Below are 27,731 nucleotides of genomic sequence, written 5' to 3' on the forward strand. Positions count from 1 at the left end.
TTTTAAAAAGTGAAACTATGCACAACCAAGAGATGCCAGCTTTTCACTTGGGGCCCTGATGATGACAGGTGGAAGCCATGGGGGTGCAAAACAAAAACTTCTCAAGATTCAGACATAAACTATGTCATGACGTTCCCATAGAAGGCAAACCTGGTCCTCCTCCTCTGCTCACTCACTGCTATTAGATGACTCCCTCCCTGCGCTTGCACCGCTCCATCCATCACGCTGGTCTGCTCCAGTGACTGACCCTGGCACTGGGGTTTGTTGACACAGATGTCGGGTGATAAGCACTTCATGGGGAGGGGAGCTGACGATGCTCTCATTCATGCATCCCTGGACCTGCCTCTGAAAATCTTGCTGAGGAGGGGTCAAAGAATCAAAGGACAAGATCTTTGGGTGTGGTGGGAGTCTGCTTCTAGAGTCCTTGCCTGTGAACTTCCCAACCAAAGCTTAATGGTACCCCCACTATTGGCAATACTATAGAGGATATTTTTGGAGGTGACCTCTATTTGCTGGGGTGACACTTACCTGGGACACATAAGTCCCAAATAAACTTGGGGGTACTTAGCTGCCCCTTAGTGGACATCCACTTGAATAGCTAAGAATTCCTCTTAGGGGGCAAGCAAGATGGCAGTTTAGCGCTCATGTTAGCTAATATGTTGGTTCTGGATGAAATAAAGGCACAGAGACATTTTGTTTTCCATATGATGCCTATATACTTTATAATAGACCTGTCCTTCATGTATCTATACTTAATCGTTTACTTATGCACAGTTTATAGAATTTACCAGAAGAGGGGTGCAGAATGCTTTTGTAAAAAAATGCCCTTGGGACTTCCCTGGTGGCCCAGTGGTTACGACTTTGCTTTCCAATGTAGGGGCTGCATGTTCAGTCCCTGTCAGGAGCTAAAATCCCACATGCCTCACAGCCAACAAATCAGAACTTAAAACAGAAGCAATTTTGTAATGAATTCAATAAGACTTCCAAAAATTTTTTAAGAAAAAAAAAAAATGCCCTGGCCTCTAGTTTCCTCAGTTGGATATTGAAATAAACTGACCCAGTCAGGTCACTAGTGAGAAAGAACCACAGGGGACGTTCCCACTGTACTGTTCATTGTTGGAAATTGGGTTTGAAAAAATGCCTAAGGCAGCTACTGCTCACCTATCCAAAAATTAAAGATGGCAGCAAAACTGGCCAAGGAGCAGCAATCAGTGAAGAGCAGATATTCCCATCACGTTCTTAGATGATTGTTTTTGTGATAGAATTTGATATTTGTAGAAGTCCGATGAGAGGACAGGACTAACTTCTCTCATTTGGCCTTAAGGACAGAATTCAGTAGACATCCATTCTTTTGGTATGTATATTTATTTATGTATCCAGTTCATTATTTTCCTTAGAGTGTACGGGATTTGTTTCATGGATTCATATGGATTAAAATGGGTTTTTTTTATTTAAAATACTAAAAATAAAAATGTCCTCATCTGGGAATGCAGAGTTTAGGAACAAGACTTTTGTATTAATAGGTGACTGGATTTCTCCTAAAGCAAAATACATGTAGATACACAACAAATGTTTTTCTAGCTCTGCCGTTCCCTTCCCTTGGGTTCCTGTTCCCCCGCATATAAATTTGCGGACAGGACAAATCCCCTGGTGAGGCCTCTGCTGGGCCCATCCACTACATGGATCCTCCTCTGCTGTTTTAAATCTTTGTGCAGGCCAGAGGTTGTGTATTTCCTTCTGTCACATTTCTTTGCCTGCCTTTGTCTCTTTGATTTGAATCCTTGCTCAGGAACCCAGGTTCAGTTAGCTAATGTCTCTGGGAAAACTCAGCCCACTTAATGACATGCTGCATAATTTTGTAGCTCTCGAGGGAAAATTGTGGCAAGAAAATGGAGAATGCTTGTTATTTCTTCTTACACCATGTTTCCAGAATCTTCTAATGCAAGTAGATAGAGAAAGGGTGAGATCTGCAGAATCTTAGGGAGTTTTGCATTGCTGCTTGGTAGGTCCTTACAAACATTTCCTTCTATTTCAAAACAAGGCAGAATTGCTTTATGGCCATTAAATTTACTACTTTTGAAATAGGAAAATAAAGCGTAGAACGTCAGATTAGTAGTTTTGTGTATTCTGCTAAATTGTGGGAGCCCTGATGAATCCATGTGACATTTAGAATCTAGAGGAATCTGATATTTGTTTCTAGAAAAAGCCTGATTAAGAAAATATGCATTTCCAACATGGAAAGCTATTCTAAAAAAAGACATATATAATCATACAGACAAATGAAAATAGATATAGTATCTTTCGCTCCAAAATTTTACTCATGAGTCAGTAAAACACAGTAATATAGAATCATCTGTTTATATATAAAAAAAAGAAAATGTGTATTTCCAACACGGAAAACTATTCTAGATATTTTTTCCAGTAGGAACTATTGTAGAATATTCTAGACTAGCACTGTCCAAGAGAATTATAATATGAATCACATGTTATTTTTCACAGGCTATTACAAATTATTTGAAGGGATAAGCAGGTATAATTAATAGCAAATTTATTTAATCTGATATATCTGAAATATCATTTCAGGGTGTAACCAATATAAAAAGTTGAGATATTTTACATTATTTTTCAGAGTAGGTCTTTTTGAAGTCCATCTAAATTTTCAACCCTTCTTAATGGTGACATGTGGCCAGAGGCAACTGTTTTGGACAACACAGCTGTCCATCTGCATTCCTAAATCCAGATAGTGAGAGACTGAGAACTAACCAGGAGTCTGGCCCTGATTTAGAAGGATGACTTAAATGCTGAGAAAAGGTGCTCTTGGAGAAAAAAAAAAGTGATAGAAAACTTAAACAGTTGACCTTAGGAAGTAAACCACTTTGCAAGAACTAAACAATCTTGGTTTTCATCTGAAGACCATGGTGGGGGACGACCAATCTCTTAAAATGTTTCTGTGTGAATTGGAAGGACATCTTTCAGTTTGCACTTGTGGAAAAAAACAAGATCCTGGGGACCTGGAAGGCAGATGGATTGTACTTGAGGGTTTAGGGCATGATCACTGTAGCTGCAGTGCCGGAGTTCACATCCCACTTGCTGGCTTTGTGATCTTGGGAAAATTCCTCTCCAGGCCTAGGCTTCTTTACCTGAAGGTTCAGGCTAGTAAAAAGTAACCAGCTTCTAGGTTTTTGAGAATTAAATAGCTAACAGACCCAAAGGACTTATTATATCTAAGCAGTGAGCTATTGTATCATAGCATTAGCTCATTTTCAAAATTTTTTTTATTGATGTATAGTTGATTTACAACGTTGTGTTGATTTCTGCTATACAGCCAAGTAATTTGGCTATACAGATATGTATTCTTTTTCATATTCTTTCCATTATGGTTTATCACAGAAAGTGGAAAATTGTTCTCTGTGCTGTACAGTAGGACCTGTTATTTATCCATTCTGTATAAATAGTTTACATCTGCTAATCCCAAACTCCCAATTGATCTCTCCTCCATCCACTCCCACTTGGTAGCCATAAGTCTGTTTTCCATGTCTGTGAATCTGTTTCTGTTTCATAGATAGGTTCATTTCTGTCATATTTTAGAGTCCACATATAAGCGATATCATATGGTATTTATCTTTCTCTTTGTGATTTACTTCCCTTAGTATGATATCTATGTTGCTGCAAATAGCATTCTTTCATTCTTTTTTTATGGCTGAGTAGTATTCCATTTGGAGAAGGGCATGGCAACCCACTCCAGCATCCTTGCCTGGCGAATCCCATGGACAGAAGAGCCTGGCGGGCTCACAAAGAGTCAGACATGACTGAAGTGACGTAGCACATGTGAATGTGGTGTTCCATTGTGTGTATGTACCACATGGTCTTTATCCGTTCATCTGGCAATGGACATTTAGGTTGGTTCCATGTCTTATTAGTTATTGTGTGTAGTGCTGTCATAGCATTAGCTCTTAAATGATCATCCTTCTCATTGAAAAGTTGTTCCTTTGCCCCATGTCTCATTTTGGACTGGCTTACCTGTTCATTCATTAACTTTTGACTGAGTGTTCTCTGCATTCCAGTTAGAGGTTGTGTTGCTAGAAGCGTTAGTGATGAATGAGGCGAAGGTGAAGCCTGCTCTCACATGGGGCAGTTCCATGAAGGAACATGAGAGGTAAGCAAGGAAATGAACAAGGAACAACAGGGAAATGAACAAGAGCACCTTGGAGGTTGGGCCCAGCTTTCCGTCTCTGACTACGCTCAAGCATAGCCCACTCCCTTGCCGCTATCTCCTCTGCCAGCCCTGGGTTTTGGAAAGTGTCATTTTCTGTCTGTAAAGCTGGGTGGTGCGGCCTTTATCCTAACATGGTCTGCCCTTCAGACTTAGACGTGACCAGGTGTGCACTGGCAGATGTCTCTAGGAGGATCAATGGGTGTGTCATCAGAGATCATTTGTGTGCTTTGCAAAGGAGGGAAAAGAAACCCTCACAGAAGCTGCAAATTGCCACTAGCCATTGAAACAGCTGAACTCTGTTCTTGGTCAACAGAAGGCTGGCTCTGAGTTACCTCAAAGTCAGATGATGGATTTATACTAGTGGTTTTCAAAGTGTGTTTCCTGGACCAACAGCCTCATCATCACTGGGAAATTTGGTGGAAACAAAAAATGCCAGGCCCCCATCCTAGCAGATCTGTTGGGTCAGACACTCTGGAAGGGCCCAGCAATGTTTTTTTGTTTGTTTGTTCTTATCTTAAGGGATTTTATTTTATTTTATTGTTTTCAGTGTTATTTATTTATTTATTTTTACTTTATAATATTGTATTGGTTTTGCCATACATTGACATGAATCCACCATGGGTGTACATGTGTTCCCCATCCTGAACCCCGCTCCCACCTCCTTCCCCATCCTATCCCTCTGGGTCATCCCAGTGCACCAGCCCCAAGCACCCTGTCTCATGCATCGAACCTGGACTGGCGATTTGTTTCACATGTGATAATTTACATATTTCAATGCCATTCTCCCAAATCATCCCACCCTCGCCCTCTCCCACAGAGTCCAAAAGACTGTTCTATACATCAGTGTCTCTTTTGCTGTCTCGTATACAGGGTTATCATTACCATCTTTCTAAATTCCATATATATGCATTAATATACTGTATTGGTGGGTTTTTTTTTTTTTGGTTTACTTAGCTCTGTATAATAAGCTCCAGTTTCATCTACCTTATTAGAACGGATTCAAATGTATTCTTTTAATGGCTGAGTAATACTCCATTGTGTATATGTACCACAGCTTTCTTATCCATTCGTCTGCTGATGGACATCTAGGTTGCTTCCATGTCCTGGCTATTATAAACAGTGCTGCGATGAACATTGAGGTACACATGTCTCTTTCAATCAATGTTTTAACAAGCCTTCCAGGTGGCTCAGTGGTAAGGAATCCGCCTGCCAGTACAGGAGACCCAGGTTCGATCCCTGGGTAGGGAAGATCCCCTGGAGAAGGAAATGGCAGTCCACTTCAGTATTCTTGCCCAGGAAATCTCATGGACAGAGGAGCCTGGCAGGCTACAGTCCATGGAGTCACAAACGAGTCAGAGATGACTGAGCGACTAAAGAACAACACAGTAGGTGACTCACCCATCACAGTCGAGGGAACTGCTGGTTTTTGCTGATAGAAATGGTTGCCTGGAGTGAATAGTGCCGAGTGACTGAGGAGAGGGCTCCACTCCTTTCAGGGTAATCTTTTAAAGTCCATCTGGAGCATTGGGGAGCTTTTGGAATCAAGGGTTTGAATTCAGCTCTTTGTATTTGAGGCTATTCATGTTTTATTCAGGTTCTTCCTATCGGATGCTACTGTATGGGGTAATATTTACAAGGTTTCTGGGTTGGCTGCTTATCAGAATTTTCAGAGTTGTAGAACTGATGTAATTACGTCCTCTGTGAGCCAAATTGAACAGTGTAAATTGGTAGAAGCCTCTGGCTGTCCTGATAAAAAGTTCCTACTGGGAACAATCAGCAGCATTGTATTTGAATTTAAAAACCAGATTCTCAATTGCCTGCAGGTGGGCGGTCTACACTGCAGCTCCCCCCACCCCTTGAGTTTTTAATGCTTGGGTGGCTCATGCCACCAGCCAACTTGTTTGTACATGAATCCTCTACTTGGTTACAAATGATCTGCTTGTCTCAGTCCACTTGGGCATCTGTTACAGAATACCATAGACTGGGTGGCTTACAGATGACAGAAATTTATTTCTCATGGTTCTGAAAAGTCCAAGATCAAGGTTTGGTTTGTACAGGGCTGTCTTCTTGCTGTGTCCTTGCATGGTGGAAGGGGGAGGGACCTCTCTGGAGCCTCTTTTATGAGGGCACTAATCTCATTCACATTCAAAAAACAAAGACCATGGCATCCGGTCCCATCACTTCATGGCAAATAGACGGGGAAACAATGCAAACAGTGACAGGCTTTGTTTTCTTGGGCTCCGAAATCACTGTGGACGGTGACTTCAGCCATGAAATTGAGAGACGCTTGCTCCTTGGAAGAAAAGCTATGACAAACCTAGACCGTGTATTAAAAAGCAGAGACATCACTTTGCCTACAAACGTCAAAGCTACTGTTTTCCCAGTAGCTATGCAGGGCTGTGTTCCTTTCTAGACGCTCTCAGGGCTGGGGATGTTGGGGGGAACCCATTTATTTGCCCTTTCCATTTTCTAGAAGTCGCCCCCTGCCCAGCCCCATTCCTTGTCTTGTGACCATCTTCCATTTTCAAAGCCAGCAGTGGCTTTACTGGGATCTGGGAGTGACCTCTCCTGCCGCCCTCTTCCACATTTAAGGACCCTGTGATTACATGGAGCCCACCTGGATCATTTAAGCTACTCTCCCTGTTTTCAGGTCAGCTGCTTGGCAACCTTAATTCTGTGACCCTAATCCCGCTTTACCTTGGAAAGGATTAGGATGGGGGCATCTTGGGTGGTGGTGGTATTGAGAACCATGATTCCTACACAGCAGGCCATGGAACTGCTTTACAACCTCAGTTTCTTTATATAATAGGATAGTAAAAAAAAAATTTCTCATGGATCTCCTTGAGGATTAAATGGGACATATGTGAAAATATCTGGCACAGAGCTGCTCTAGGAAATGCTCGTGGCCTTTTGTGAGAATCTGAAATTCCCAGCGCGTTTATTTTTGGCTTCCCCAAATCTCTACATTGGTTTTTTACAAATTACTTAAATGCTTCCTTCTGGTCCCCCTTTGGTTTTTTACAAATTACTTAAATACTTCCTTCTGGTCCCCCCATTTGTTGTTGTTCAGTCGCTAAGTCACATCAGACTCTTTGACCCCATGGACTGCAGCACCCCAGGCTTCCCCGTCCTTCACTATCTCCTGGAGTTTCCCCAAATTCATCTCTCTGGTTTTTGCCTCTGCTCAATTCTTCGACACCCCTAAGGGGCTGCTCCCCCGCTGCTGTTAGGGAGACAGAGAGATAAAGTATTTGCAAGTGGAAGGTGGAGGAGGGAACAACCCTTCCTGCCCAAATAATCTGTGCCTGTTTTCCCCTCTACTTCAAACCCTGACTAGAAAAAAGTCCACAAAAGTGTGTGTGCTTCGTTTGATTGTTTTTAAATCAGCTTTAGTAAGGTATAATTTTGATTTTTTTTCCCTGTCTCTGCTTTTTAGATTTGTTTCTGTCTCATATCCAGGCCCTTGTCAAATCCTGGTCCAGTCAGACCAACTTGTGAATGACGTTTGGGAGGGGGCAGTTAGCAAAATTTCAGTGTGCACGGGTCTTGCATGATATTAAGCAGCTGTTGTTAACTTGTGTTGGGATAATAATAGTATTATTGTGGTTATGTTGGAAAATGTGCTTTGGGGGGATATACATACTGAAATATTCAGCTGTGAAATGTCTTTTAAAAAAAAGATAAAGCCAATATGCTGAAACGATTTTTGAAATGTTATCTATAGTCAAGTGACTCAAAGGACCCAAATGGCCAGAAATCTAGTTTCTGAAACAGTGATCTTTTTCTTAGTACCACACTGGAGAAATCCGTTGGATGCTCAGAGCTTTACCAGTAACTCCCCACCCCCACACACTCACAAACTCTTGTCTGTTGTTATAACTTGTGCTTTATCAGGAGCCTGAAGTGCTCTGCCTCAGCATCCCTGTCACATTTATGTGTTCTGATTGCTCTTTGGTGGGACCTCAGTTACATCTTTTAAAAATTAAAAAAAAAATTTTTTGGCCATGTGGTGCAGGATCTTAGTTCCCTGACCAGGGATTGAACCTGCGGCCCCAAAGTGGGAGTCTGTAGTACTAACCACTGGACCACCAGGGAAGTCCCCTCATTTACAATTTTAAGAATGTCTGTCTTGTTATCTTTGTTCTGTTCCATACCACAATCCACTCTCCAGCTTCTAAAGGACACATCCTCTTCTAGATGGACAGAGAGCCGATACAATCATGTATAGGCCTAGCCAGGATGCAGTCGCCAGTGGATCTTCAGCTATGCCACTGGGTCACGTGGTGGGAGGATATGGACAGGGAAGTGTCCTCTGCTGCCTCATGACCCAGGCCTTGCAGTGACCCTGAGACACGCAGCTGGGCATTGTGTGACCCAGAAAACAGTCTTGCCTTTGAACTCATGGGAACCCCAGACTTGCCGCCCCCAGCTTGGGAATTGAGGTGGTGATTGCAAATTACCCCAGTGGCTTGACCATTATTTCAGCAACTGGACGGGGGTGACACAGCATCATGGTATGTGCATGACCTCATCTCAGATGTTGCTGGACAACAGGCCCGCTCAAGTCGGCCCCGCGGCGCTCTGTAACAGAGGCTGGGCTCCGCTGGGAAACAGCTGTTCTCTTGTCCACCATCCGCAGTGTGGATGTGCTGTGCTGGGCCTTGCACAGGCTTGCAGAAGGTTCCTTACGCCTCCATAGCCAGCAGCAGGCCATCTTCACAAGTGGGAGATTGTTCCAGAGCACCCTTGACCGGCTGGCTGCGTCCGTCCCACCATCTGCCTTGCAGGTCACTGCTATCCCATTCCCTCATGTTTCTGGTAAACAGCTTCAAGTTGCCTGTGACATGATCTACTTAGGGTTTTGGGTACCACTCCTGGCTGACCAGTTATGCTGGGAACGCAGGACCTCTGGGCATTCATCAGAGACCATCTCAGGTAGAAATTTTGAACAAGTGTGACTTAAAATTTCAAAGACAAAGATATAGACACCTTATATATTCACCTTGATGAATAACCCAATCAATAACAATTTATCAGTGACCAGCTGCTGCTGCTGCTAAGTCGCTTCAGTCGTGTCCAACTCTGTGCGACCCCATAGACGGCAGCCCACCAGGCTCCCCCATCCCTGGGATTCTCCAGGCAAGAACACTGGAGTGGGTTGCCATTTCCTTCTCCAATGCATGAAAGTGAAAAGGGAAAGTGAAGTCTCTCAGTCGTGTCTGAGTCTTAGCGACCCCATGGACTGCAGCCTTCCAGGCTCCTCCATCCATGGGATTCTCCAGGCAAGAGTACTGGAGTGGGGTGCCATTGCCTTCTCCTTATCAGTGACCTAAAGACTTGTTAATATGTTTATTAGTGATCTGGAAGTAGGGTAGGGCCTAACCAGTAGGTTCAAACTATGTAGAGCTTTGAGAATGTTGCTTTTGGGTTTCCTTTTGATGTTGGATAAAAAAAGAATTGCCTTAGGTGCCGTACCAAGTTCATCCCATCCTGTTGACAAATGAATTACCACTAGTTCTCTTATTTCTACACAACATGTTACCCTGTCACACTCACCGTGGCTTTCTGTAGTTGTTCATCTGAAATCTTTCCTCCTTTTTATCCCTTTCATTGAATTTATTTTTACTTTATGGTTATGTATATAGGTATATATATGTAAAACAAATTTTTCCATCTAGCAATTTTAAAGTATATGATTCAGTGGCAAGTAATAGATTCATAATGTTGTGCAAACATCACCACTATCTAGTTTTAGAACATTTTCATGACCCCCCCACCCCCCGCCAAAAACCCCTCTCCCTGCTCTCCTTTTCCTCTCCACTCAGCTCCTGGCAACCACTAATCTGATTACCGTCTCTCTGAATTTGCCTGTTTTGGACATTTCATATAAATGGACTCACACAACATGTGGCCTTTTGTATCTGGCTTCTTTCATTTAGCGTATTTTCAGTGTCCATGTGCTTTGTCGCATGTATGAGCACTTTGTTCCTTTTTATGGGTGAATGCTGTTCTGTTGTACGTTTTGTTTATTAATTGCTGGATGGGCATTTGGGTTATTTCCACCTTTTGGCAATTGTGAAGAGTGCTGCCATGAACATGTGTGTACAAGTTTTTGTTTGAACACCTGTTTTTAATTTGGAGGGCTGTATACCTAGGAGTGGAGTTCCTGGGTCGTACAGTAATTTGATGTTTCACGTATCGAGGAACTGCCCATGGTCTTCTGTGCATGCCAGTCCTCCTCCACCATATATGTCCATTCTTTTTCAAATCCATGTTGGGACTCGCCTCCACTGTGATTTCTTTGCCTGGTGGCTCCCTGCAGTTTCTCTTGACTTGTGTGTGCCCCTCATTCAGCTCTGCCTCGAGAAACTTTACTTTTGCCCCTTTGTATCTTCATTCGCACCTGCAGTCTTTCTTTTGGCTACAAGGATATGTGTCCCTCTCCCGGCACCCAACTGCAGTCTCGCAAGGACAGAGACAGACCCTTGTTCTCTGCGCTCAAAGGCACTTGGTACTATTTTTGCCTTTCTATTGTTGGGCTATTCTAGTAACAACTGGAGATAACAAAAATAGATTTGATTCTGTTGTTCATGAAGCTCAGGTTTTCACTGAAATAGGGGTATCACAGATTCTACCATGTTTGAAACACTAAACTGTCAGAGGATTAAAAAGTAGGTCAAGGAGGGAAAGGGAATTGTTATGCATGCAGGGTAAAAAATTTAAATTCCAGAATGACGATAATGGCATTCATGCCACCTTCATGACTTTGATCTCATTTAATTTTCCTGATGGGCTTCCCTGGTAGGTCAGCTGGTAAAGAATCTGCCTGCAATGTGGGAGACCTGGGTTCGATCCCTGGAACAGCTGCCCACTCCAGTATTCTGGCCTGGGGAGTTCAAAGAGCCGGACATGACTGAGTGACTTTCACTTTCAATCTTCCTGACAACCATATGAGGTGGATCCTATTATTATCTACACTTGAAAACAGGGAAACTGAGGCACAAAGGGATTTAGCCCTGGCTGAAGGCCTTGCCACTCTTGCATGGCAAGGTCAAAATATCTGACTATAGAGCCTGTGTCTTTGACTTGTCTTCTATTCACCTTCTTGGTCCTTGAAGAGGGCATGCCCAATGTGCCTCGTAAATTTGTTTCCTAGGGCTGCCGTAGCAAAGCACACGAGCAGGATGGCTCAGTCAATAGAACTTTGTTCTCTTACAGTTCCATGGGCTGGAAGTCTGAAACCCCAGCAGGGCTGGTTCCCACTGAAGGCTCTGAGGGAGAGCGTTTCATGCCGTCTCCTGCCTTCTGGTGCTGCCCACAATCCTTGGCATTGCTCGGCTTGTGGCAGCATCATTCCAGTCTCTGCCTCTACCTTCACCTTTTCCCCGTGTCTCTCCTGTCCAGATTTCCCACTGTTTAGAAGAATAGCAGTCTTCAGGTTAGGGCTCACCCTAATCAACTGTGGCCTCATCTTGACTTGATTTCATTTGCCAAGACCCTGTTTCTGAGTGAGGTCAGATGCACAGGTATTGGACGTTAGGGCCTGAGCATATATTTTTGTTGGGACACAATTCAACCTACAACAGTGTATAAAGTTAATTTTGCCCTCTGCCACACCTTGTCATTTCCAAGGCTGGACTGCCGTCATCACTCCCTATACTAGCCTTGCAGGAATTACCGATGAACCTCTAGCATTCCAAGCTGCTCCCCAGTTCTATACTCTGTGCTCAATGACTCGCTGTTGAATTTAATGGCTAAGGGATAGGCCACTGATTGTATTAATTTTTCCTAACATACATTTTCTTTCTTTTGGTAATTTTTTCCCTCAAGTCCCAGAAAACTGTTGGCTTTTGTTTATGAGATTTTCCGATTTATTCTTAGATGAGAGAAGCTTCAATCTTTATTTGCATCTGTTTACAAACTGTTGAAACAAACCTTTTGACTGCCTCATAAAGTCTTTCTTAATCCCATTCTTTTTGGATAAAAATGGTATTAATATATCCATTGTAAATCACTGGCAGCTCAATTTGAAATGTGTCTTTTTGCACAATAAGTACTATTAAATATTCTCTGGTGGTGGTTTTCAGGGTAAGAAAAGATGACACAGTGTTTTCTCCTATTTAAAGAAGCCCAGTTTTTTTTTTTTTTAAATGCTGTATTTCATTTTTAAAAGACAAAATGCAGCTGAATGAAATGGGAGCTTGCTATTTAGATGATGGAAAGTGTGGAAGACAGGATACTTTGACACATTCTAAGAGGAAATGCATTTTTAAATATAAATGTTTGGTTTTTAATCACTCATTAGGGAAAAATTGAGACACTTGAGTGGTCTAGATCCCTTAAGCATGCTTTCATGGCACTTATATGGAATGAAGCAGCTGAATGATGACCTAATTGTGCTCAGTCTCATTGGAGCTTACGGCGTGTCAGACTGCGTTCTCATTGCATAATGTGGATTGCCTGACCATTTAATCCCAGGACCACACTGTATGAGGTCGGTAGCCCTCTTAAAACAAATTGAGATGAGATTCACATAACATTAACCATTTTAAATTGAACCATTCAGTGACATTAATGCATTTAATATAGTGTTGAACAACTACCAACTCTATCTAGTTCCAAAACATTTTCATCGCCCCAAAGGGAAACCCCGCTATCCACTTTTTAAGAACCAGGAGACAGAGGCATGGAGTAGATAAATCTGTGTCCTAAGGCGGTGGTGGTGGTTGTTTAGTTGCTAAGGCATGTCCGACTTTTTGTGACCTCATGGACTGTAGCCCACCAGACTCCTCTGTCCATGGGATTCTCTAGGCAAGAATACTGGAGTGGGTTGCCATTTCCTTCTCCAGGGGATCTTCTCAGACCAAGGATCGAACCCGTGTCTCCTGCATTGGCAGGCGGATTCTTTACCCCTGAGCTACCAGGGGAGCCCCATGCTAAGGTTACCCAACTGGTAAGTGACGGAGCCCATGTTTGAACCCGAGCACTGGGACTCAGGCCACTTGCTACCACTGTGGGCAGCTCTCTACTGGTGTCTGAGCGCCACCTCGCTGCTGGGGGGTCAAAGCACTTAGCTTCTTTAACTTTGTGGTCTTCAGGGGAGATGACTGCTGGTTGCTGAGCCCTCATGACTACTCAGCGTTCCCTAGACTATGCCCCTGAGGAATCAGGCCAGAGCTTTTTCTTCTGCCAATCTCTGGAACACTGGTTGCACAGAGCAGAGTGTGCTGTATCTGTTTCTTGCTGCCCCACCTCCATGTTTCTAAACATCAGTGCTCCCTGATGCATCTCCTTCACCAGCACTGGGACTCTAGGGTGTGAAGCAAGAGAGATGTCCAGGGTGCAATCAATAAGGTGGTATTCACTCTGGGGGTCATGTGCACCCTGGGGCAGGGCTCTGTTGCCTCCCCTCGTTCAGGACTTGCCCTGCACCTCCTCCAAGATAATGTTCAATTATCACTGCCTCTCCTTCTTGCCTCCCCTTTGAACTTCTTCCCTCTACTGGCTTCTGGGCTCCTCCTCCCTCCTGAACCCTCCGTCCTGTTTCTGATCGTTGATTTCAACCCTCTCCAATGGGCTCTTGCTCCTCCCGCCCCCTTCCTGCTGGTGGTCTCTGTCTCTTTTCCTGGCTCTGCAGACCCAGCTGGCTCATCCATCCACTTGGACTTCCTCCAGCATGTGGTGGTGATGCTCCCGCCTGCAGTTCTGGTCCTGTCCTCTCTCCCACCATCAGCCTCAGTGGCCATAAATCCCGCTTGACCTGCAAAGTCCCAGTGTGTGCCTGCAGTCCTTGGAATCGGTGTTGGTAGTGCTTCCATCCCTCTGTGCTCACATGGCCCTCGGTTTTGACCTTGGTAGGATGGCCGTCATTGCTTTGTGACGTGTCTATGCCCTCTTCTTCCTTCTAGACTGAGAGCTCCTCTAAGGTAGGCCCACCATCCTGTTTTCTCTCTGCCTTTCCATCCAGGCCATTGCCATGGTCTCCTCTCTCAGACTCATGGGCTCTGAATCTCGAGAGGCTGAGCCCAGGAATGTGTGTGTGTTGAAGGCCTCGCAGGCCATCTTCTTTGCAGGCAGGAGTGTTCATTGCTGCTTTGGAGCCCCACGTTCTCCCTGGCACATGCAGATAGTGAAGGAATATTTTTCTGAGCCTGCAGAAATAAATTTGAAATTTAAAATGTCAGTGGAGAATCTTGGCAGACCCACCCTGGCCAAAGAATCAAGATTAACATCTTGAATAGTACATGGCAACACCACTCGCCCCTAATAATGCATCGCAAAGGATATGGTTTCTCTGGTTGCCTTCCCAGTAATGCCAAACCTCAGCCAAAGCCTGAGGGAATACCAGACAAATCAAACTGAGGGAATGTCTACAAAACACGTGACCAGTACTCTTCGAAAGAGTCAAGGGCATATGGAACAAAGACTGAAGAGCTGTCCCAGATGGAAGGTGACCAAGGAGACGTGACAACTAAATGCAGTGGGAGATCCTGGGTTGGATCCTGGAACAGAAAAAGAACATTGGTGGGAAGATTAGCAGAATCCCCCAAAGTTCTGTGCTTTCATTCATCCCGTTGTATCGAGCTTCATTTTCTTAGTTTTGATAAGTGTTCTGTAGTTACGTAAGCCACTAACGTAAGGATGAAGGATACGTGGAACCTCCCTGCAGCAGTTTTTGCCTAAAGTTATCCCACTCTCCTGCCAAAAAGAGTGGTTAAAAAGAAATCATGAATAAAGGAATGGGAAATAATTGCAATGTCGCTGAACAGGGCGTTCTGGAAGGAGAGTAAAGGAGCCCAAAGGGAGACAATTACTTCAGCATAGAAACCCAACTGGATAATCACAGATGACACAGTGATGGCCCCTCATTTTCATCATTTCTTTCCCCCAGGTCATTTTCCGTTCATGTCTTATTCTGGACATTTATTTTTTCAATTGTTTTAAAATTTTTCTTTATATTTGGCTATGCTGTGTCCTTGCTGCTTGGGCTTTTCTCTAGTTGAGGTGAGCAGGGGCTATTCTAGTTACAGTGTATGGGCTTCTCACTGTGGTGGTTTCTCTTGTTGCAGAGCACGGGCTCTAGAGTGAGTTCAGTTCAGTTCAGTCGCTCAGTTGTGTCCGACTCTTTGTGACCCCATGGACTGCAGTGCACCAGGCTTCCCTGTCCATCACCAACTCCTGGAGCCTACTCAAACTCATGTCCATCGCATTGGTGATGCCATCCAACCATCTCATCCTCTGTCATCTGAGTGAGTGGGCTTCAGTAATTGGGGCTCAGGGGCTCAGTAGTTGCAGTTCCTGGGCTCTCAAGCAAAAGCTCAATAGTTGTGGGCTTAGTTGTTCCACGGCATGTGGGATCTCCCCAGACCAGAGATCAAACACCTGCCTCCTGCATTGTCAGATGGATTCTTTACCACTGAGCCACCAGGAAAGCCTCTGGACATTTATGTTAAATGGTATTGTATGTGATCTTTTGGGTATGACTTCTTTCACTTAGCATAATGTTTTTGAGATTCACCCATGTTGTAGCCTATATCAATACTTCATTCCTTTTTATGGACCAGTAATACTCACTGCAGATGGTGACTGCAGCCATGAAATTAAAAGACGCTTACTCCTTGGAAGAAAAGTTATGACCAACCTAGACAGCATATTGAAAAGCAAAGACATTACTTTGCCAACAAAGGTCCGTCTAGTCAAGGCTATGGTTTTTCCTGTGGTCATGTATGGATGTGAGAGTTGGACTGTGAAGAAGGCTGAGCACCGAAGAATTGATGCTTTTGAACTGTGGTGTTGGAGAAGAATCTTGAGAGTCCCTTGAACTGCAAGGAGATCCAACCAGTCCATTCTGAAGGAGATCAGCCCTGGGATTTCTTTGGAAGGAATGATGCTAAAGCTGAAACTCCAGTACTTTGGCCACCTCATGCGAAGAGTAGACTCATTGGAAAAGACTCTGATGCTGGGAGGGATTGGGGGCAGGAGGAGAAGGGGACGACAGAGGATGAGATGGCTGGATGGCATCACTGACTCGATGGACGTGAGTCTCAGTGAACTCCGGGAGTTGGTGATGGACAGGGAGGCCTGGTGTGCTGCAGTTCATGGGGTCGCAAAGAGTCGGACACGACTGAGCAACTGAACTGAACTGAATACTCCGTTGTGTGGATGTATATCACATTTCGTGTATCCCTTCATAAGTTGATGGACTGCTAATATATTCTGGAGATTGCCCTGGTGGCTTTTGGTCAAATCCCAGAGAGTTATAGAATTTCTCCAGATCCTCCTACATTCTGTGCATCTTGTTGCTCTAGGAGGTAACTCTTGGGATAAAGAGTCTGTAGCATCTCCAGAGTGTCCCATGCAGGATTGTTTGCTTATCTTAACCACTTGAGAATGTCTTTTGAATTAAGGCAAGCAGTGAACCCAGGATCCCCAAAAGAAAAAAAAGTGTGTGTTACATTATGTCCAAATCAATAGCCACCACTTCAAGGAGCTTCTCAGTGAAACATTTTATTGGATAAGTGTGAGAAAAGAAAGATATTAGTTGTCCAAGAATGCTGTTGCCAAACTTTGTGGAAACAGAATCTTTTCTGTGAAAACAGCATACATTTTTTTCCTGTGCCATGGAATTTCCCCTCATTTGACCCAAGGGGTGAAGGAAAACTCTTATGCAACCATCTCATTTTAAAAGTTATTCTTTTATATGTAGGCTGGTTAATAACCAACAATAGACAATTTTATCTAAGAAGAGATGACTAAGATCCTGTATTTCACTTTTAGCGGGAGCTGATTTGCATATCTAATTCATGTTCCATTAGCCACAGTTAGGGTGAAAAAGGGAATGCAAGAAAAACCCAAGACCGGTTTTGCATCTGATTTCAATTCAGTTGTGAAGATTACCTTCCAAACTCAGAAACTGAGTAAACTGTCAACTTACTCTTTGCAGAGGTGTTGACTTTGACATTTTTACTTTTGAAATCCAACAGTTGTCAAGGGTTGCTCTCTAAAAGTTATTTTTAATACAAAGCATTTCCTCCCATCATTTAAATAACTTTTTTTAGGGGTACCTGTACACAAACACACACACACACACACACACACACACACACACTCTCTCTCTCTCTCTCTCTCTCTCTCTCTCTCTCTCTCTCTATTTCAGTGTCTAGGGAAAACTTTTCACTGTCTGGAAAACTTTGTGCCCAACTTGAGTGTTCCTCAGTAATCTGATTTCATACCTAAATTTGAAATGGAGACATTTCACAGAATCTAAGAGTTCAAAATGAGGTTCTGTGCTTATTAATTGGGAGGATAATTTCTGTTCTTCCCACCAGCCCTTCCATCCACCCACTTACTGGACTACTTATAGTTACCCTAGAAGTACAGTATTCAGAACTGGACCCCAAGCAACAGATGTTGTTTTGCTGTCACATTTTTGGTCGTTTAGCATAAGCCCTAATTGACCTTTTTGGGGGAACATGGCATTGGGCTCAAGTTGACGTTTATGTCTCCAGAGCCCTTCAGTCCCTTTTGATGTGCTGCTGATAAATGAGCCTGACCCCCGGCCACCCCTTCTCACCCACATCTTGAAATCATGGAATTGGTTCCTAAGACGTAAATTTAGGAGATGACATCTGTCCCCACAACACAGCGTTTTCAGATTCTTGTTTTGTCAAGTTCCTTTTGGCTTCTGATGATTTTTGTCATCATGACAAAAGGGTGTGGGTTGGCCTCACTGCCTAGTTTCCTGTCACCTACTGACCTAACCCAGTGGGTGTCAGTAGGTTTGCTGAGCCTTGGAGGAGCAGGCTTTGGTAGCAAACGGGTCAGCCCCACACCATGCGAACCAGTGGAGGCTGCCGGGCAGCTGGTACTTCATCCCCATGGCTGGGCACAGCCTGAGGTCTGTTGAAACATCAGTATCACTAAAGATCGCTTCTTCCAAATCGATCTTTCTTGTGAACACTGGCAGTCTGAAAGGCCTTTACCAAGTGCCTTGCCATATCAAGTGACTTTGTGCCTGGAAAATTCCCTCATACTAATAATCTAACTAACTGAAAAAAAAAAAAAAAACCCAGGAAGACAGACTAATCTTCTTACATCTGATGATCCCTGCATCCTCTCTTAAGTGTGCACAGGACATTCTTTAATAATCTATTCTAGACTCTTGACTAGGATGTATATCAAATTCAGCAATCCATGGTTTTAAAGCCATATGTCTTCTTTTTCTCTTTGGAAAGTTACCACTACATTTCCTTGACTATTGGTATGACAGAGGTGTGTCCTAAGTTACTTCAGATGTGTCTGACTCTTGCGATGCTATGGACTGTAGCCCGCCAGGCTCGTCTGTCCAGGGGGTTCTCCGTGCAAGAATACTGGAATGGGTTGCCATGCCCTTCTCCAGGGGATCTTCCTAACCTAGGAATCAAACCCACACCTCTTATGTCTCCTGCATTGGCAGGCAGGTTCTTTACCACTAGTGCCACCTGGGAAGCCCTATGACAGAGAAGGGTTTAGCTGTTTTTTTCCCCAGGTCTCTTAAGAACCTGGCGTGTGATTTGTCTTCACTATAATGCTTAAATTCCTTTAGAAAATCTTCTAATCGATTTGGGTCCTCGGTTCTCTCTCTCCCTAGGAGTATCTCCTGTTCTTTTCCTGGCTGAAGGTCATTGTTCTTGGCCAAGAAATCAGAAGCAAAATGAAGTTGAGGAGACAATCAGGTTTTTCTTGTATCTGTTGGAATTGAAACACCAGCCCACAAGTTTAGCACATGACCTCTTTGCTCTTTTTGATTGTGGTGTCAGGACCCACTTCATCATTTACATGGTGCCCTCATGCATATTTGATTTTTATAATCCCTGGTAACCTGGAGTCTTTACTAGCTGCCTTTGAGGAATTCTGAGGAATTTCTTAGAATTCACTTGTGAGGAAATGGAACTGAACTTACGTGTGGTGACATGTAGGGTTGAGTGACTTTTCCCTTTTCTGCTCTTCATAGCAAAAGTAGGCACCTCCTGGCCTGTACACCACATGGCCTTTGGTGTGTTTCATCACTCGTACTTCAACGCTCTGAGGCTCACCTTTCTGTCTTTCTCCTCCAAAGGCCTTGTTCATCCTTTCATCCAGACCCTTCTCTTTCATAGACATGGCCTGGGGAGGGAGATTCCCATAAACCATTTCAGCTCCTATGTTCCTGTTTCACATCTTTTGGGGCTGGTTGATGAGTATATGACCAGAATATCATTTCTGCGATTGTCCCAATCCTGTAAAACCATCTTCCTATGAAAACTCTGGTATCTGGAATCAAATTGGCCATTTTCTGAACCTTTGGAAAACCAAAAGGCTGGAACCTCTCCCTTCCCTGGGCCCCCTAGGCCGCCCCCCACATTGTGAGAAAATGTAGCCCCTTCCTCCCCAAATTCCCTTCACTTCACCCACTTAGCTCCCAGGGGGGTTGGCATCAGTCTAGTAGAGCAGCCCCCTGGTTGACTTTCTCTGGGACGAAATTAGCAGCATTGCTAAGGAAGGTGATCCAGAATTTATCAGCTCCTCTGCTTTTTTGCTGAATAAGATGCGATGCAGATCTGGTTCAGTGATGTGTTTACATTACCCGGCATGTCCTTGGAGAGCTGGTGGAAGGTCAAGGGTCAACATCAATTTCTTTCAGATTTGTCAAGCCTCTTGCTGACTTGCTGTGTTCCTTATACTCTGAGAGCTGGGCAACAGATGACCTTTTAAATATAACTTTATTGATACTGTGTTGGCAACTTTTTCTCTTGCCTCCACTAACCTCTCCCCACTTTCCAGAAATAAATGCTGCTGTCACTTGTTATCAAATCTGCATATAATGAAAGGCAGTCCCAGGAAGAATTGCTTGGGGGAAAATACTGATTTGGTTACCACATATGATCCTAAAGATAAAACTGCAACGTTGAGTCTTTCTTTCTGGTTTCTCTCGCCACTTCCCAACAAACTTATGAAACGGGACAAGGATGGACCAAAGGGAAATTATTTCTGTGTTGTTCTGCCAAAGACTCTTCTCATTCCTTTTCAAAACACCACACATCCTGGCATTTTGAAAACCACTGTAATTATCACAAGGCAGCTCTTTCTCTGGGAAAAAACTGAGCAAGTTTCCCACTAGGAGATGACGATTAAAATAATCCGTTGGTGCTGGGACCAAACGTAACTAGCAAAGTCCGTTCAAAAGCTGCATTCATTGGGGAAAGAGAAAGAACAACCTTCTTCATAATGAGCCCTGGGAAGCGGCCAGCGTGGAAAGAGGTCGCACAATTGACAGCTTGGCGTCTGAGTAACTACTATAAGCCTATTTTTGCTTGCAGTGTTACAGCTTCTGTGGTTTTCTCTGGGGCTGATGCCTGGTGTCTTCAAGCAAAGTTTCCACTGAGTCTGTCTTTTTTTTTTTTGAAACCACCATGCATTGTGGGATTGTAATCTACCACTTTTGTAGGAGGTGAAAGAAGTTACTGTGACATGAGCAAGCAGAGTGGGGTGCACTAAACTTTTATTTCAGATGGATGTAGCATGGGGCCAGGACATTTGTTCTTATTCAGAAATGAGATGTTGTAAGATGGTGTAAACTTTTCTCAATCCTTTGCTGTTCACTTTTTGAAGATTGCCCCTGGAGGATGGTGTGGTAAAACTCTTTATGTGATAGGTTTAAAATGTGCACAATCTTCTTGTCATCCCAGCAGAGCTGACAAGGATACTGTTTGTAAAGGTTCTACTTGCTGCATATCCAACATGCAACACATTGGTGGGCTTGAGGGTGTGGGAGAGGGGAGAGGCTTCAAGGCTAAATGGCTTTCTGTGGTCCTACCAATTTTAAAACTTTACATTCATGATTGAAGTCAGAAGTGAGAAAGCTCTTTGGGATAACATTCTTGATACTTGGCTCACTGGGTATTTTTGAAAAGCTCTACAATGTGCTTTTATTTATTACTGTTGCTTCATATTATTTGTGTTGTACCTGCCTGCTATTGGCTCAGTGGTAAAGAATCTGCCTGCAAATGCAGGAGACCCGGGTTGGATCCCTGAAAGCTCCCCTGGAGAAGGGAATAGAATATGCCAGTATTCTTGCCTGGAAGATCCCATGGACAGAGGAGCCTGGTGGGCTACAGTCCAGGGGTCTCAGAGAGCCAGATACAACTTAGTGACTAAACCACCACCTGCGGTGCTGCAGTTAGTATTTAATGTTAGGAAAATGGTGTCAGGGACTGAAAGCAGAAACCAGGGGAGGGTTTTTAAGGAGTCCCAGAGGCTAAGATTGCTGCAGCCTCTGCTGTCTTCATCAGAAGAAACAGTCACTGACTCCAGAGGGTCCTGTGAGACCTTCTGTAATCTCTCCCATGATAGTATGTGACCTCAGTGGAGGAGGGACAAATGCCAGGGTTTCCCCCATTGTCTCCCTTTTCCTTCCTGGATCTTGACTACCCTGTCCATAGGAAGGGGGAGCCACAGCCGAAGGCAAACAGAAGTTTCCTTTGTGCACTTCCAAGGACCAAGACCTACTTCACACACACATACATACATGCACATACCCCTTCCCCTAGATTTGACCCTACTGAGCTGTATTAAGCAAGACGAAGCAGTCTCTTGGTTCTCACCATTTCTGGGTTGTAGACCACATAAGAATCAGTTGAAAACTTATAAATTCCCTCTCCCTTAAAAGTTTCTCTTGGAGAAGGGAATGACAACCCACTCCAGTATTCTTGCCTGGAGAATCCCCATGGACAGAGGAGCATGGTGGGCTGTAGTCCATGGGGTTGCAAAGAGTCAGACGTGACTGAGAAACTAAGCACAGCACAAGTTCTCTACAAATGAATGTAGTGTTTGTCTATGGTTTCACAGGAATTCATGGCTTCCATGAAGCCCGTGCTGAAGGACTTATTTTTCCTGTATACCCTTATTTGTTTTGAGTTTTGTTACCATCTGCATGTATTACTTTTGTTAATTGAATCTGTCGAGGTCACTTTTGCAGTTAACTAACTAATTAATTAAACGACCAGGAGCCTAAAACTGGTTTTTCGTGTGTAAGTACAGCATTGAGTCCTGAGAATCGATTTGAAAGCCCAGTGTTCATTATTGACTTTTTCAATACCAAAACATTGATATGTGACTACCCCCCAAAAAGTGATGAGAATCAAAATAGTAAAAAAAAAAAAAAAAAAAATCAACAGTTGAATTTTTATCTGAATTATTTTAAATCAAAGAGTATGAAAAAAAGGCTCCTTATTTGAAAGCAGACATAAATATGTTCAGGGTTTGCTGTGTTAATTGCCTCATATTCACATGGGAAAAATCTTACAGTTGCCAAAATGGTTCTTTGACAGCATCGAAAGGATGAGAGTGGATAATTACCACATCAGGAGCAAAAATACTGGGAAAGCTCCCTGAAGGGTTTTCACCAGAGCTTATTTTATATGACTATCTTTTTTTATTTAAAAAGCTTCTTCTGGAATGGTAACAAGTGCTTTGCCTCAGTTGGACTCCACATGGGAGCCATCTTTCATAGTAAATCTCACTATACCAGAGTGTTATAAGATTCTTGTATATTTCAAATGGCAGTCATATTTTACTCTTCCCACAAAAGTTTTATGTGACATTTTTGTACTCTGTTCTTAAAATCCATAAAACTGAAATAACTTAGGGGAGGGAAAAGAAAGAGATAGGTGAGGGAAGAAGAAATTCTAGTGAGGATTCTCTAGTCTTCTTATTCCTTCCTATGTAAAATCACCCGGCCCACTACCAGAGTTTTACTTTCAACTCACTGTGAATTATTTGTCTTAAGCACATGTTGGCATGGAATGAAGTTTCAGTTATTGCTGTGATGTGATGTCAGTTGCTCAGGTGATGAAACATGGATTTCTTTTTTACATCTGGGACTGAAATGGAGGATGGGGAAGAAAAGAGGGGTGAGCCGAGAATGAGGACAGTACAACTGCCAGGCGTACATTGGCGAGGTGCATTGTTCATTCATTTCAGTAGCTGCATGGCTTTAGTTTCAAGCACTATTGAATACTCTGCATGGTGGGGCCATGTGCGGCAGAGTGTAGTCATGATAGCTAACAGTTATTGAATGGTTACTGTTCTAAGCACTTTATATGTATTATTGCTCTGTGAAAACTGTATAGGATAGCAATGTTCAAATTCTGACTCCTCCACTTCCTAGCTGTGTGTGCACGTGTGCAACTTTACAATTTTGTTTTAGATAAACTCTTAAGTACCCATCCCTTGAGGTTGATATTACCATTAAATGAGGTGGTAGCCATAATACATCTATAATTATGCCTGATACATAAAAAACTCAAAAGAGGTAAATAAATTAGCAATGAAAAGAAAATATTTATACAGAGACTTAGAAGTAACTGTTCATAATGGCATTATTCACAGCAGCCCAAAACTGGAAACAGCTCAGATGTCCTTCAGGTGGTAATTGGATTAAGAAACAAACACACACACACTGTGTGTATCCCTGCCATGGAACAGTACACAGCAACAAAAAGGACACACTTGTGGATGTGGATGTGCGCATGCTCAGTTGCTCAATCGTGTCCAGCTCTTTGTGACTCTGTGGACTGTAATCTGCCAGGCTCCTCTGCCCATGGGATTCTCCAGGCAAGAATACTGGAGTGGGTTGCCGTTTCCTGCTCTAGGGGATCTTCCCGACCCAGGGATCCAATCTGAGTCTCCTGGATTGGCAGGCGGGATCTTTATTGCTGAGCCACTTGAGAAGCCCTATGGATATAACATGGCAATGGGGAAGAGTCTCAAGCATTATGTCCAGTGAAAAAAGACAAATGCAAACATACTGTATAATTTCGTTGATGTGACATTCTGGAAAAGCCAAACTATAGCAATAAAAAGTATATCTGTGACTCTGCTCAATGTTATATGTCAGCATGGATGGGAGGGGGTTTGGGGGAGAATGGATACATGTTTATGTATGGCTGAGTCCCTTTGCTGTTCACCTGGAACTACCACAACATTGTTAATTGGCTATACCCCAATACAAAATGTTTTTGGTGTTTTTTTTTAGAAAGGTATATCTGTGGTTGCCAGTGGTCAGAGAAGATCAGCTGCAGAAAGGTTCCAGGAAACTTTGCAAATCAGCATTCTGTGTCTTGATTGTGGTCATTATATGGCAGCCCACAGTTACTAAATTTCAGCAGACTGCACACGGAAAAAAATAGGTGAAATTAATATATGGAAGTCATACCTCAAAGCTAAAAAGCATACTTGCTGCAAATTGTAAGACTGTATGATATTAGAGGGCTTCCCGGGTGGCTCAGTGGGTAAAGAATCCGCTTGCAATGTAGGAGATGCGGGTTTGATCCCTGGATTGGAAACATTCCCTGGAGAAGGGAATAACAACCCTCTCCAGTATTCGTGCCTGGAGAATTCCGTGGAGAGAGGAGTCTGGTGGGCTACATTCCATGGGGCTGCAAAGAGTCAGACACAGCTGAATGACTGAGCACGCACATACATGATACTAGATTGTCTTATATTTTAGAACCAAGGTGAATGGGTTTTTAATACAGATCCAGTTTGGAGGACTATTTAGATTATTTCCAAGGAGAAATAAAGCAGGTGCCACTGGGTGGTTACCATACACCTGTCTGCCATGAAAGAGACCCAGGATGCCACCAAAGGGACCGATGCTAGTCTTTATTTTACAGAAATGGCAGGGAAGTTCCAGAAAGTTCATGTCCATGAAACCATCAAGAAATCCCATGAGCAAGAAGAATTCAAGGTGTGCAATGCAGATAAGTAATGGGTTGGATCAGCAAGAGGGGAGAGAGTTTAGTGGAGATAGCAGTAGTCACAGAAACCCCCTGCCAGAGAGAAGACTTGAAAGGGTTGGATAGACTATGCTGGAAACAATTTGGAGAGAGGTATGGAGGTCACAATATATATTTGAAACTGGCCAGACTGGAGCATGTTGGGAAGACCAAGACTGACTCTGATTTCTGTCAGCTTCACAGCTATGATGCAGGGCAGGGGGCGGCAGTGAGGGTTCCTGACTGCCCAGTGGTCTGGCTGCCTAGAGTGGCATGTACTGGTTCCTGCTCTGAGTATGAGTGCCCCCCCAACTCCTAGCTCAGCGACATCACATTGGTAGCTTACAGTTGGCCATGTATTTCCACCAGGGACAAGGACAAATGCTATACAGACCAGGTCTCCCCACCCCCAGTGATACCCCAGTGTCTGTGTGTATAGCACATCACTGACAGTGGAGATCCAGCCAGTCCATCCTAAAGGAGATCAGTCCTGAATGTTCACTGGAAGGACTGATGCTGAAGCTGAAACTCCAAGACTTTGGCCACCTGACGCGAAGAACTAACTCATTGGAAAAGACCCTGATGCTGGGAAAGATTGAAGGTGGGAGGAGAAGGGGCCAACAGTGGATGAGATGGTTGGATGGCATCACCGACTCAATGGACATGAGTTTGAGCAAGCTCTGGGAGTTGGTGATGGACAGAGAGGCCTGGCATGCTGTGGTTCATGGGGTCGCAAAGAGTTGGACACGACTGAGCTACTGAACTGATGGTGGTAATCTTAAATAATCATGAACTCGAGAGAGGGGAGCAAACAGAAGAATTGAGAGGTGGATAGGAAGGTGTTGAAAGAACAATAAAAAAAAGAATTCCTCTTGAGGGGGATGAAAAGTCACAAATACTTAAGCTGAAAGAGGAAAAGGTGGGTAATTTTCATATATTTTCCCAGAGAGCTGAAGCAGTGGCAGGCGTTTTCACAGCACAGATGTCATCACCTATTACACAAAATGGGGTGCTTTCAGACTTCAAGAAAGGGGGCTCCCTCTTGATTCAACAACTGTTTTGAGATAACGCACAGCACTGGAGCTGTCATTGTGTGCGGTGCCAGTTGGGTCCTCCATGCTCCAGGCCTGTGAAAGGCAGTGAAAGTGGTGGATGAATGAAATCATGAACTAATCCCTCTCATAGTATAGTTCTCCAGTACTGTGTGCTTCCAACATAAAACCTGTCTTCCTTGTTTGTCTCCCCATTAGTGTGAGCTCTGGGAAGAGCCAGGAATTTTGAGTCTTTGTGTATCCTAGAGCCTACCTTTACGCTGATTAAACTAGTGAATTCAGGCAATTTCCATTTTAGATACCATGCTGTTAGCAAAAGATCACTTAGGTTCTGGTCAATAACAGCCCAGCCTTTCTTAAAATATTAAAAAGAGAGAGCTTTGGGTCATTTAAAACATGGTTCCCATCCTCATCTCTGGCTGGAGGGCACTAATTGGCCAATGCCTTGGTTTTCTTTGTACTATACCAAAGTTGAAGCATTTTACTCTCAAGGATTCTCCCGAGTCTGAGGTGCTGTGATTCTATGAGGGAGGAAAGTTCAGACTTTGTGGGCTTAAAACTGTGGGTCCTTGATGGCTGTATGTTGGAGATGCAAAGTTATATGCTGTGAGGAAGTTTTCTCTTTTTGTTTGACTTCTTTGCAACACATTCTTTTACCCGTATAAATGATCATTGGTAAGTGATGCTGGCTAACAATCATTGCCTCATTCTGTCCCATTTCTCTTTCCCCTCATCTGCGGTGTGCTGAATAATGCCCACCCCCTCCCAATTCCCCACATCCAGGTCATAATCCCTGGAACCTGTGAATGTATTACCTTATATGACAGAAGAGACAGCAGATGTAATTGAGAATCTTGAGATGGAGGGGTTATTCAGGTGGCCCAATGGAATCACAGTGGTCCTTGTGATTCCATCTCTGGTCTGTGGCCAGAGATTCAACAGGAGATGTGAGGATGGCAGTCAAGATGGGAGGGACAGGACTGGAAGATGTTTTGTTACTCGCGTTGAAGATGAAGAGGTCACCACCCAAAAGAGTACAAATGGGCCCTGCAGGCTGAAGAAAACCAGGAAATTCTCTCCCTAGAGCCTTCAGAAGGAAGCAGCCCTTGCAACAGTTTGACTTAACCTGATAAAACTGATTTTGAACTTCTGGCCTCTAGAACTATAAGAGAAGAAATTTATATTGTTTTAAGCCCTACAGTCTGTTCCTTGTGTGTTATAGCAGGGTTAAAAACCAGTAAATCATCTCTTCTCAAGATTAACTTTTTTTTTGCTATGTTAAAAACCATTCAATTTTATTAATTAACATACTTTACATTCACAAATAGTCTAAATAAATTCTTTCACACTGCACTGTGTGATTCTAAATCAAAATACAGATTCTTGTACTCTAGAAAAGGGAACCCTCTTACACTGTTGGTGGGAATGCAAACTAGTACAGCCACTATGGAGAACAGTGTGGAGATTCCTTAAAAAACTGGAAATAGAACTGCCTTATGATCCAGCAATCCCACTGCTGGGCATACACACTGAGGAAACCAGAAGGGAAAGAGACACGTGTACCCCAATGTTCATCGCAGCACTGTTTATAATAGCCAGGACATGGAAGCAACCTAGATGTCCATCAGCAGATGAATGGATAAGAAAGCTGTGGTACATATACACAAT

General features: G+C 43.5%; 1 protein-coding gene across 2 annotated transcripts in view; it reads left to right on the plus strand.

Annotated features, from left to right (window-relative positions):
* GPM6B (glycoprotein M6B) overlaps nt 1-27,731 on the plus strand; it is a 161,051-nt gene that overhangs the window by 52,338 nt on the left and 80,982 nt on the right. The window contains exon 1 of one of the 2 annotated variants that reach the window (XM_019955950.2): nt 4,135-4,156. The exons of the other annotated variant lie outside the window; for it this stretch is intronic. Within the exon in view, the coding sequence (XP_019811509.1) occupies nt 4,150-4,156 (7 nt within the window). The 5' untranslated portion in view covers nt 4,135-4,149. Of the gene's footprint in view, nt 1-4,134; nt 4,157-27,731 lie in introns of those variants that run through there. 2 annotated transcript variants of the gene reach the window in all.

This window comes from Bos indicus, chromosome X (assembly GCF_029378745.1).
Source record: "Bos indicus isolate NIAB-ARS_2022 breed Sahiwal x Tharparkar chromosome X, NIAB-ARS_B.indTharparkar_mat_pri_1.0, whole genome shotgun sequence".
In the NCBI taxonomy this organism is placed as follows: domain Eukaryota; kingdom Metazoa; phylum Chordata; class Mammalia; order Artiodactyla; family Bovidae; genus Bos; species Bos indicus.